Source organism: Cinclus cinclus, chromosome 1 (genome assembly GCF_963662255.1).
Source record: "Cinclus cinclus chromosome 1, bCinCin1.1, whole genome shotgun sequence".
NCBI classification, from domain to species: domain Eukaryota; kingdom Metazoa; phylum Chordata; class Aves; order Passeriformes; family Cinclidae; genus Cinclus; species Cinclus cinclus.
In genome coordinates this window covers 289,332-299,723 of record NC_085046.1, presented here as the reverse complement: position 1 = coordinate 299,723, position 10,392 = coordinate 289,332, and the positions used below count along the sequence as shown (strand labels likewise).

At 67.1% G+C, this 10,392-nt stretch overlaps 1 protein-coding gene across 1 annotated transcript; it reads left to right on the top strand.

Moving 5' to 3' along the window:
* SLC4A2 (solute carrier family 4 member 2) lies at positions 1-10,333 on the top strand. Its single transcript, XM_062505388.1, has 22 exons — positions 1-133; positions 2,473-2,644; positions 2,769-3,004; positions 3,146-3,267; positions 3,427-3,650; positions 4,431-4,567; positions 4,644-4,824; positions 4,910-5,045; positions 5,183-5,366; positions 5,445-5,559; positions 5,640-5,824; positions 6,367-6,580; positions 6,682-6,903; positions 7,031-7,179; positions 7,342-7,536; positions 7,616-7,858; positions 8,006-8,095; positions 8,370-8,536; positions 8,620-8,873; positions 9,133-9,302; positions 9,569-9,742; positions 9,846-10,333. The coding sequence occupies exons 1-22, from the start codon at positions 74-76 to the stop codon at positions 9,924-9,926; spliced, it is 3,711 nt and encodes a 1,236-aa protein (XP_062361372.1). The 5' UTR covers positions 1-73; the 3' UTR covers positions 9,927-10,333.
* The last annotated feature ends 59 nt before the right edge of the window (positions 10,334-10,392 follow it).

The window sequence follows — 10,392 nt, the reverse complement described above, 5'->3', positions numbered from 1 at the left end:
CCGACAGCGACCCCTGAGCCCCCGCGAGAAGGAAAAGGGCTAAGCCGGCTGTGCCGGGGGCCGTGCAGGTGCCATGACCCACTCCCAGGTGTCTTCCGAGCTTCACCACATTGTCTCCTCAGCCTTCCAGAGCGTAAGTGCCACCGTGGGGACGGGCCCTGTGCCTGGGGGGGATGAGAGGCTGCACCCCGACGATGCCAGGAGGGGTGACGGCACAGCCCCTGCTGCCTTGGTGCACCTGGGGGATGCCCGATGGCTGGGCTGTGGGTGCTGGCAGTGCCCATAGCACCCACCCCTTCGCTCAGGCGTGTGGCAGAGCTGTGTGGCACCTGCCTCATTGCTCAGCCGTGCCCCCCAGCAGCTCCCTGGGGCAGGCCAGGCCAGGCCAGCTGCGCCAGGGTGGCAGGTGCCCTTGGGGCCGGCACGGTGCCAGTGCCGCTGGTGGCACGGCCGTGGCAGTGCTCGCAGTGCCGGCACTGCCCTGGCGACAGGTCCCGGGCCAAGTTAATGATTGACCCCCGTGTCATGCCGTGGCTGCCCGGTGCTGCTGGCAAGTCCCCGTCGCGCACACGTGACCGGGGATGGGACTGGCCCCATCCTAATGGAGTTCCTCCGGGGCTCCCAGGTAAGCTGCGGCCTAGGGGGGCTGTCGGGGGCTCTCTCTGCCGTGCCAGCCCAGGGCACCGTGCCCACCTGTGCCACGGTGATGCCAGGTGCCAGACAAAGGAGCGTGTTGGGTGCTGCAGGGGTGCAGGATGGAGCCCGGCAGGTTTGGGGCCATGGGGCCAAACGGGCTTGGGGGGTCTGGAGGAACAAAGCGATCATGGGGATGGTGGAAGGAATGTGGCAGGAGTATGGAATGCAGGTGCAGGATGGGGCCTGATGCCACCGCTGCCATCACGTGGCAGCCTCTGTGTGCCAGGGTGGTGGGTGTGATGGGGGTGGCCTGGGTCATCACCTGGGTCACCCTCTGCGTCACCCTCCGGGTACCCCCCGGGGGGCCCTGTTGTCAGTGTGCAATGGGGATGGGTATGGGGCACCTGTGTCCAAACCTGACACCTGGGCCGGGGTTCAAGTGGAGTGGCCATAGCACAGCCCTGGACCTGCAGCTGCTCGTGGGGTGCGTGCTCGGGGTGCTGGGAGCTCCCCCCCCGCTGCCCGGAGGTGTCCCTGCAGGCAGATCCCAGTGCCTGGGGTGCCCCTGTGCCCCCTACCCGGGGTCACTGGGTGGGGACCGTGCCGGGGGGGGCTCGGCCGTGCAGCACTGGGGAGGGGGATTTACCGGGAGGCCGTGCAGCACCGGGGGACCGGGGCAATCTGAGCTCGGCGAGGGGAGCCGGTTGCTGGGGGACCGGGGCTCGGCGGGAGGGGCTGTTGCGCCCCGGGGTGCTGGTGCGTCCCGGGGGGCCGGGGTTGGCGGGGAATCGGCGCATCCCGAGCGGGCCCGGTGCGTCCTGTGGGGCTCGGTGCATCCCGGGGGCAGTCGGTGCATTCCGGGGGGGGGGGAGGGGGTGCGGTCGCTCCGGTGCCGCCGCCGGTGCCGCGGTGCCGCCGGTGCCCTCTGCGTTCGCCGTCACCTTGAGACGGGCGCGAGGCGGCTCCGTCAATATTTGGCGAGGCCGGGACGGAGCCGCCGCCCCCCCGGTTCCCTCCCCGGCCCCCCCCTCCCTCTTCCCTCCCCCCCCCCCCCCCCCCCCCCCCCTCCAGCCCCATCCCCGGCCGGTCCCGCCGCTCCGATAAAGCGCTGCGGGAGCTGCGGAGGGAGCGGCTCCGCCATGACTCAGGTAGGACCGGCCGGGGACGCGCCCCCCGCAGCCCCTCCCGCACTCCCCCAGCAAGCCCCCCGCAGCCACCGGCCCCGCATCCTTCGGATCCGGCCCAGCTCCGCATTCCCCGTGTCCCCGCACCCCCTCAAACCCGGTCCCGCATTCCCCCCACAAAGCCACCCCCACTCCTCCACATCCCTGTACCCCCCCAGCCCTGCATTCCCTACCGCCCCCAGCCCTGCCCCCTGCCCCCGAGCCCACCCTTGCCCCCCCGGCACTCACGGCTGGGGGGGGGGCACAGAGCCGGGGGCTCTGCGGGGGCAGGGGAACGGGGCAGGGGCAGCGCTGTGGTGGGCAGGGGACACAACACGGGGTGCAGAGGTGGGACAGGGGCACAGCACGGGCGGTACTGGGCTCGTAGGAGAGCGGGGCACCGCGGCAGCCAGGGGACAGCCCCAGGGCCTGGAGCTGAGCTGTGGTGGCACATGGGGAGGAGGTGACGCTGGAGCACAGCTCTGGGGCTGGGGGCGCTAGGGGTGCATGCGGTGCCAATGATGCCGTGGGTGCCCAGCCCGGGGCGCAGGGGGGGCACAGCCCTTGGGTGCCTTCTGGGGCTCAGAGAGCGCTGTCTGGGCACCCGCCTGGGGTGGCTGCGTGACCCCAGCGTGCGGGGCCAGCGCTGTGCTCATCCCTGCCCATCCCACAGCCTGAGCAGGAGGCGCTGGGCGCCGGCTCACCTGCCTTCGGGGAGGAGGAGGAGGAGGAGAAGGACCTGAACAAGGCCCTGGGTGTGGAGCGCTTCGAGGAGATCCTGAACGACGCTCACCCCCGCAACGCTGAGGAGGCCGGGCGCAGCTACGGCGAGGAGGACTTCGAGTGTGAGCGGGGCCAAGGGCGGGCACCGAGCAGGGAACGGGCAGGGAGCAGACAGGGGGCGAGCAGGCAGTGGGGAACTGGCAGGAAATGGGCAGGGAACGCAGCACCAACTCCCAGTCCCCCCAGACCACCGGCAGTCGTCCCACCACATCCATCATCCACTCTCCACGCACCTGCCCCCTGACGCCCGCCGCAAGAAGGGGATCCCGAAAAAGGGCAAGAAGAAGACCCGGCGTGCCTCTGTCCCCGGAGAGACCCCCACCATCGAGGAGGCTGAAGAGGATGAGGATGACGCGTGCGACACGGAGACGGAGCGGTCGGCGGAGGAGCTGCGGCATCCCGGGCCAGCCGAGGCAGTGCAGGTGAGGGTAGGGCTGGGCTGGGGTGGGGGCAGCGCTGTGCCCCCCTGGCTCAGCATGTCTGGGCACAGCTGGGGCTCCAGAGGAGCTGGGGCCCCTGCTACCCATGGCCAGGGAGACTTGGCTCACCCCCTGCCCCCCCAGTTCTTCCTGCAGGAGGATGAGGTGACCGAGCACCAGGGAGAGCAGCCAGCAGCCCCCGTGGTACTGCCTGGCTCCCCCCCTGAGCCCCGAGGGGGCATGACCCCGGGGGAAGCCCAGGCCAGGTGAGCTGGGCTTGGGCAATGCTGGAGCTCCTAGGGAGTGGGCAGCATCCTCTGGCCACCCCATGGCAGGGTTGGGGACTGGGCAGCCCCTTCCAGTACCCCATGGCAGGGTTGGGATGTAAAGGGGGGCTCAGCACTGAGGTGGCTCCTGCCTTGCAGCCCTGATGCAGAGCAGGGGGCTCTGCGGGAGGGGGCAGCCGCTGAGGCTGGGTCCCCAGGGCGCCCTGCGCCGAAGTCACAGCCGGGGCACCGGAGCTACAACCTGCACGAGCGGCGCTGCATCGGCAGCATGACGGCTGCAGAGCAGGACCGGTACCAGAAGATGCCCACGGACGAGTCGGAGGCACAGACCCTGGCCTCGGCTGACCTGGACTACATGAAGAGTGAGTGGGGGCTACACACCTGGGGCTGAGCACCTGGGGCTGTGCTGGTGGCCAGTCCGTATCGGGAGAGTGGGCTGGGACAGTGGGTGAGTGCCAGTGGAGTGGGGCTGGGGATGGTGGGGCTGGCAGTGCCAGGGATTCTGGGTTTGGGACAATGGGGCTGGCAGTGCCAGGGATTCTGGGTTTGGGACAATGGGGCTGGCAGTGCCAGGTTGCCTTGTGGCTGCAGCCAAGCTGGGCTGGGTGCAAGCACTGACCCTGCTCCCAGTGCTAGGCACAATCACAGGGGACCCATCCCTGGTGCCAGGGCTGATGCCCCACAGGAGTCCCTGTGGGGTGGGGCCAAGAGCTGAGCCCAGGGCAGCTGGAGCCAGAGATAGTAGCAGCAGTGGTGGTGGCTTCCCTGGGCACTCATCAGCCCCAGGGATTCACAGCCCAGGACTCTCAGGGTGATGCTTTTGCTGTGGAGCTCTCAGGGGAGTGCAGCCAGGACAGAGCCCATGTGCCAGTGGACATGGGTGAGCCTTGGCACATAGGGAGCAGGTGACCCCAGTGCCAAGAGCCACCTCGACTCCTGCTTGGCATTGCTGGTGGTGGCCAAGTGACCCCCTCAAAGCTGCAGCACCTGCCCCCAGCACTGAGAGGATTGCTCTGCCCTGAGCTATCCCAGGCAGGGCACATCCCACAGCTCCATGGCCGCCCATGCCAGGGCTTGGTGCCCCTTGTGCTGGGGTTTGAGGTGCAGATTGGCCACCCCCCACCATTGCTGACCCCCCTCAGGTCACCGCTTCGAGGATGTGCCAGGCGTGCGCCGGCACCTGGTGCGGAAGAGCGCCAAGGCACAGATGGTTCACGTCAGCAAGGACCACAAGGAGCCCAGCACACGGCAGCGCAAGCAGGACAGGCAGCCCCACGAGGTGCGGGGTCCTGAGGCAGGGAATGGGCAGGGATGGGGGCTCCTGGGGTCCTGGCACTGACCTGGCTGCTCTGCAGGTGTTTGTGGAGCTGAACGAGCTGGTGGTGGACAAGAACCAGGAGCTGCAGTGGAAGGAGACGGCACGCTGGATCAAGTTTGAAGAAGATGTGGAGGAGGAGACAGACCGCTGGGGCAAACCCCACGTGGCCTCCCTCTCCTTCCGCAGCCTCCTGGAGCTCCGCAAGACGCTGGCCCACGGTAGGGAGACAGAGACCACCCTGTGGGGCCCGTGGTGAGGTGGGGTCCTGTCCCTGCTGGCATCAGTCCCCCCTCTGTTGTCCAGGGGCCGTGCTCCTGGACCTGGACCAGAAGACACTGCCAGGGGTGGCTCACCAAGTGGTGGAGCAGATGGTCATCACGGACCAGATCCGGGCCGAGGACCGTGCCAATGTGCTGCGGGCGCTGCTGCTCAAGCACAGGTGGGCATGGGGGGCACGAACACAGCCCCTTTCCCCCGGGCTCTGCCCCCTGAGCTGTGGGGCTGATGCTGTCCCTGGGATCCTGGCAATGGCTGTGCCATTGGGCCACCACAGACAGCCCTGACCCTGTCCCGCAGCCACCCGAGCGACGAGAAGGAGTTCTCCTTCCCGCGGAACATCTCTGCGGGCAGCCTGGGCTCCCTGCTCGTGCACCACCACAGCACCAACCACGTGGCTGAGGGCAGCGAGCCGGCCGTCACCGAGCCCCTGATAGCCGGCCACGCTGGCGAGCACGACACGCGCGTGGACGTGGAGCGGGAGGTGGGTGCCATGGCCCCCCAGCCCTGCCCATGCCCCGGGGAAGGGCCCTGACCCCCGTCCCCCACTGTGTCCCCACAGAGGGAGGTGCTCGCTCCCACGCCCCCGGCTGGCATCACTCGCTCCAAGTCCAAGCACGAGCTGAAGCTGCTGGAGAAGATCCCGGACAATGCTGAGGCCACTGTGGTGCTCGTGGGTATGGAGGGGTGGGCAGGCCAGGGGTGTGGGGATGGCAGCAGGCACCCTGGTGACCCCTGTGCCCCTTGTGCCCCCCAGGCTGTGTGGAGTTCCTGGACCAGCCCACCATGGCCTTCGTGCGGCTGCAGGAGGCCGTGGAGCTGGATGCGGTGCTGGAGGTGCCTGTGCCTGTGCGATTCCTCTTCGTGCTGCTGGGCCCCAGCAGCACCCACATGGACTATCATGAGATTGGGCGCTCCATCTCCACCCTCATGTCTGACAAGGTCCGTGCCCTAGGGCATTGGGGTCCTGCCGGGGCAGGGGCTCAGGCTGTGCCAGGTGGGGGAGTTTGGGGCTGTACCAAGATGGGGGTTCAGGGCTCTGCTGGGACAGGGGCTTGAGGCTGTCCTGGGCAGGGAGCTCAGGGTACTTCCAGGGCTGGGGGAACAGGGTCATGCTGGGACTATGGTCTTGAGACACCACTGGGTTGAGGGTTTGGGGCTGTGATGGGGCTGGGAGCTCAGGACTCAGATGGGTTGGGCTGGAGGGCTCAGATTATGACAATGCTGGCGTCTGAGAGAAATTCCAGGATGAGGGCTTGGAGTCCTGTCAGGGCCATGCCAGGGTGCTAGTTAGTTGTGCCTTGCCATGTCAGGGTCTCATGGCCATACTGGGGTGGGGGCCAGGGCTCTGCCATGGCTGGGGGCTCAGGGCAACACCAGGACCAGGGCCCTCGTGAGGCCGTGGGCTTGGGGCTGTGCAGTACCGGGCTCTCAGAATGCCACAGAGCTGTGGTGTGGACACTGAGCCTGCCACTGCCCCCCAGCAATTCCACGAGGCTGCATACCTGGCTGATGACCGGCACGACCTTCTGAATGCCATCAATGAGTTCCTGGACTGCAGCGTGGTGCTGCCACCGTCCGAGGTGCAGGGTGAGGAGCTGCTGCGCAGCGTCGCCCACTTCCAGCGCGAGATGCTGAAGAAGAGGATGGAGCAGGAGCGGAGGCTGCTGCTGGAGCCCAAGTCCCCTGAGGATAAAGGTGCCGAGGGCAGGGCTGGGGCCGGAGCACAGTTTGGGGGGTGTCCCAGCTGTTTGGGCCTCACTGTCTGTCTGTTTGTTCATTCATCCACCTGCCCCCAGCGCTGCTGAAGCTGAAGGTGGTGGAGGATGAGGCCGAGGAGGATGACGACCCCCTGAGGCGCACGGGCCGCCCCTTTGGGGGGCTGATCCGGGATGTGCGACGCAGGTACCCCCAGTACCTGAGCGACTTCCGTGACGCGCTGGACCCCCAATGCATCGCTGCCGTCATCTTCATCTACTTCGCTGCGCTGTCGCCTGCCATCACCTTCGGGGGACTCCTGGGTGAGTGGGGACGTGAGGGCCCACAGAGGATGGTGCAGGCTGGGGATGCCCGCTGTGTGTGCTGCAGAGCAGGGCCGTGGCTGCATGGGTCCATCCTGATGCTGTGCCTGAGCCTGTGCTGCCACAGGGGAGAAGACGCAGGACCTGATTGGGGTGTCGGAGCTGATCATCTCCACGTCGCTGCAGGGCGTCCTCTTCTGCTTGCTGGGTGCTCAGCCCCTGCTCATCATCGGCTTCTCAGGGCCACTTCTTGTCTTTGAGGAAGCCTTCTTCACGGTGAGGTGCTGGGGGAGACACCCCCACCCTGGCCCCACTGCCCCAGGCAGAGACCCCTGCAGCCCTCCTGCCAGGGCTCTGCCCCACTGCCCAGGGTTCTGTCCAGCCCTGCGACCATCCTGACCCCCATCTGTCCATCTGTCTGTCTGCACGGCTGGGCAGTTCTGCACATCCAATGAGCTGGAGTACCTGGTGGGGCGTGTCTGGATTGGCTTTTGGCTCATCCTCATCGTGCTGGTCATGGTGGCCTTTGAGGGCAGCTTCTTGGTGCGTTTTGTCTCCCGCTTCACCCAGGAGATCTTTGCCTTTCTTATCTCCCTCATCTTCATCTATGAGACCTTCTCCAAGCTGGCCAAGGTGAGCCGCGGGGAATGAGCTGGGAGGCTGCAGCAGGGCCAAGCAGGGTGGGGCTGAACATCCCATCCTCCTACTCCAGATCTTCCAGGAGCACCCATTGCATGGCTGCCTGAGTGCCAATAGCTCAGCCGAGGCCTGGGGCAATAGCAGCGTGGCCGTGGCCAACACCACAGCCCTAGCCACCAGCCCGGCTGCCCGCGGTGCCACCAAGGTCACGGGGCAGCCCAACACGGCGCTGCTCTCACTTGTGCTCATGGCCGGCACCTTCTTCATCGCCTTCTTCCTGCGCAAGTTCAAGAACAGCCGCTTCTTTCCCGGACGGGTGCGTGGGGATGACCGTGGGGCTGTAGGGCTGGGGTGAACCTGGGGACCATGTGGTTAGGGCGAGCCCAGGGGCGCTGGGGTGAAACCAGGGGGACTGGGGTGAGCCAAGAGGGCTGTGGCCAGGCTGGTGCTGGTGTTTCCCCAGATCCGGAGGCTCATTGGGGACTTCGGGGTGCCCATTGCCATCCTGGTGATGGTGCTGGTGGACTACAGCATCCAAGACACCTACACACAGGTGAGCAGCCGCGCATCCACTGCCTGGGCAGGATGCTTAACCCTACACCGTCCTAAGGATCCCTGTGCCCTGTCCTGCTGTCCTGGCTGTGGGTCAGCAGCTCCCTCTGTCCCCAGCATGCCTGAACCTGTTCGGCCACCTCTGGCTCCCAGCATCTGACCTTCCCTCTCCCTCTGAGTCTGGCTTCTGTGGGTCGTGGTGCCTCCATTGGCCCCCTCACTCTATGGGGCACAGCCAGTGCCCTCTCAGCATCTGTCTCCCCCACCCCCTGCAGAAGCTGAGCGTGCCCAGTGGGTTCTCTGTGACAGCCCCAGACAAGCGGGGTTGGGTGATCAACCCCCTGGGTGTGCAGAGTGCCTTCCCTGTGTGGATGATGGTGGCCAGCGGCCTCCCTGCCATCCTCGTCTTCATCCTCATCTTCATGGAGACCCAGATCACCACGTGAGTGCCGTGGGGCTGTGCAGGGGCCATTGATGGGGCAAGGGGGAGCCTGTGCTGAGCCAGCCATCTGCCCCTGTGCTCAGGCTGATCATCAGCAAGAAGGAGCGGATGCTGCAGAAGGGCTCCGGGTTCCACCTCGACCTCCTGCTCATTGTGGCAATGGGCGGCTTCTTTGCGCTCTTTGGGTTGCCCTGGCTTGCCGCAGCCACCGTGCGCTCAGTCACCCATGCCAATGCTCTCACTGTCATGAGCAAGGCCGTGGCACCTGGGGACAAGCCCAAGATCCAGGAGGTGAAGGAGCAGCGGGTCACCGGGCTGCTGGTGGCCGTGCTTGTCGGTAGGTGTGGCCCTCGGGGGGCTGCAGTGGGGAGGGGGCAGTGTGGGGAGGGGGGGCTGGGGAGCCATGGGGGGCTGCGGTGGGGAGGGGGCAGTGTGGGGAATGGAGCTTGGGCACCCTGAGCCCCAGCCAAATCGGTGTGGCCGTCCTGTCCCCAGTGGATACAGGGATGTGGGACCCTCCCCATGTGAGGGCAGGGGAAGTGGGGCCGGAGGGCTGTGCTGGGCCCCCTGCCCAGGCTGACACTGCTCTGGCCCAGGCCTGTCCATCGTCATCGGGGACCTGCTGCGGCAAATCCCACTGGCCGTGCTCTTTGGCATCTTCCTCTATATGGGTGTCACCTCCCTCAATGGCATCCAGTTCTACGAGCGCCTGCAGCTGCTGCTGATGCCCCCCAAGCACCACCCTGATGTCACCTATGTCAAAAAGGTGGGGAGGGGTCCTGGGGAGGATGCTTAGGGGCAGGACCCTTGTCTGGGACAGCAGCTGGGCTGGGGTACCCTTGTGTGGGAGCGCTGCGGTGTCTGCAGGACAGGCTGGGGCAGAGCCTTGTTTAGGGGGGCAGAGGACAGAGTAGGGACTCCGGCAGGGCTGGGGGGCCGTGTCCGGGGCTGTGGGTACCCCCGGGCCAAGCTGTGCCCGCGGTGCGAGGGGGATGCAGAGCCCGGCTGGCACTGACAGAGCTCCTTGCCCAGGTGCGCACGCTGCGCATGCACCTGTTCACCGGGCTGCAGCTGGCCTGCCTGGCCGTGCTCTGGGCCGTCATGTCCACTGTGGCCTCCCTCGCCTTCCCCTTCATCCTCATCCTCACGGTGCCACTCCGCATGTGCCTGCTCAGCCGCATCTTCACCGACCGGGAGATGAAGTGTGTAAGTGGCTGTGTCCCTTGTCCCGAGGGGAGGGGGGCGGCGGGCTCGGGGGCACGGCAGGGCCGGGGGGCTCTCGCTGCCCCTCAGCCACCGTGTCCTGCAGCTGGACGCAGCCGAGGCCGAGCCCATCCTGGACGAGCGGGAAGGTGTGGACGAGTACAACGAGATGCCGATGCCGGTGTGAGGGCGGCAGCGCTCACTGCTCGCGGTGGGCACCGGGCACGGGGGGGAGCCCCTCACGGCGGGGCCGGGGCCGGGGCCCTGCGCTGGCCCGGTCCTCGGGGGGCACCGGCCCAAGAGAACGGGCCAGGCTCAGCCCCTCGGACCCCTGGTGCCCGCACCCCGGGACAGAGCCCCCGGCCCCTCAGCAGCCCCTCGGCTCCCGCCCCATACTCAGGCGTCAGCTGAGCCCCCGGGGTTACGAACAGCCAATTCAAAGGCAATAAACAGCTTTATTCCGAGCACAGGGCTCGGGGCAGAGGTGCTGGGGAGGCCCCTGCCAAGGGAGACCTGCTCCGAGCAGTGCCTGGGGGGGCTGCTGGGGTGGGCTGAGGCCTCCCCCCCCACCCCCCCGCCTTCGACTAATAAAGAGACCGAACTTTGCACACTTTTCACCAGTTTTATTGGAAAGTTCCCCCTTCCCTAACACC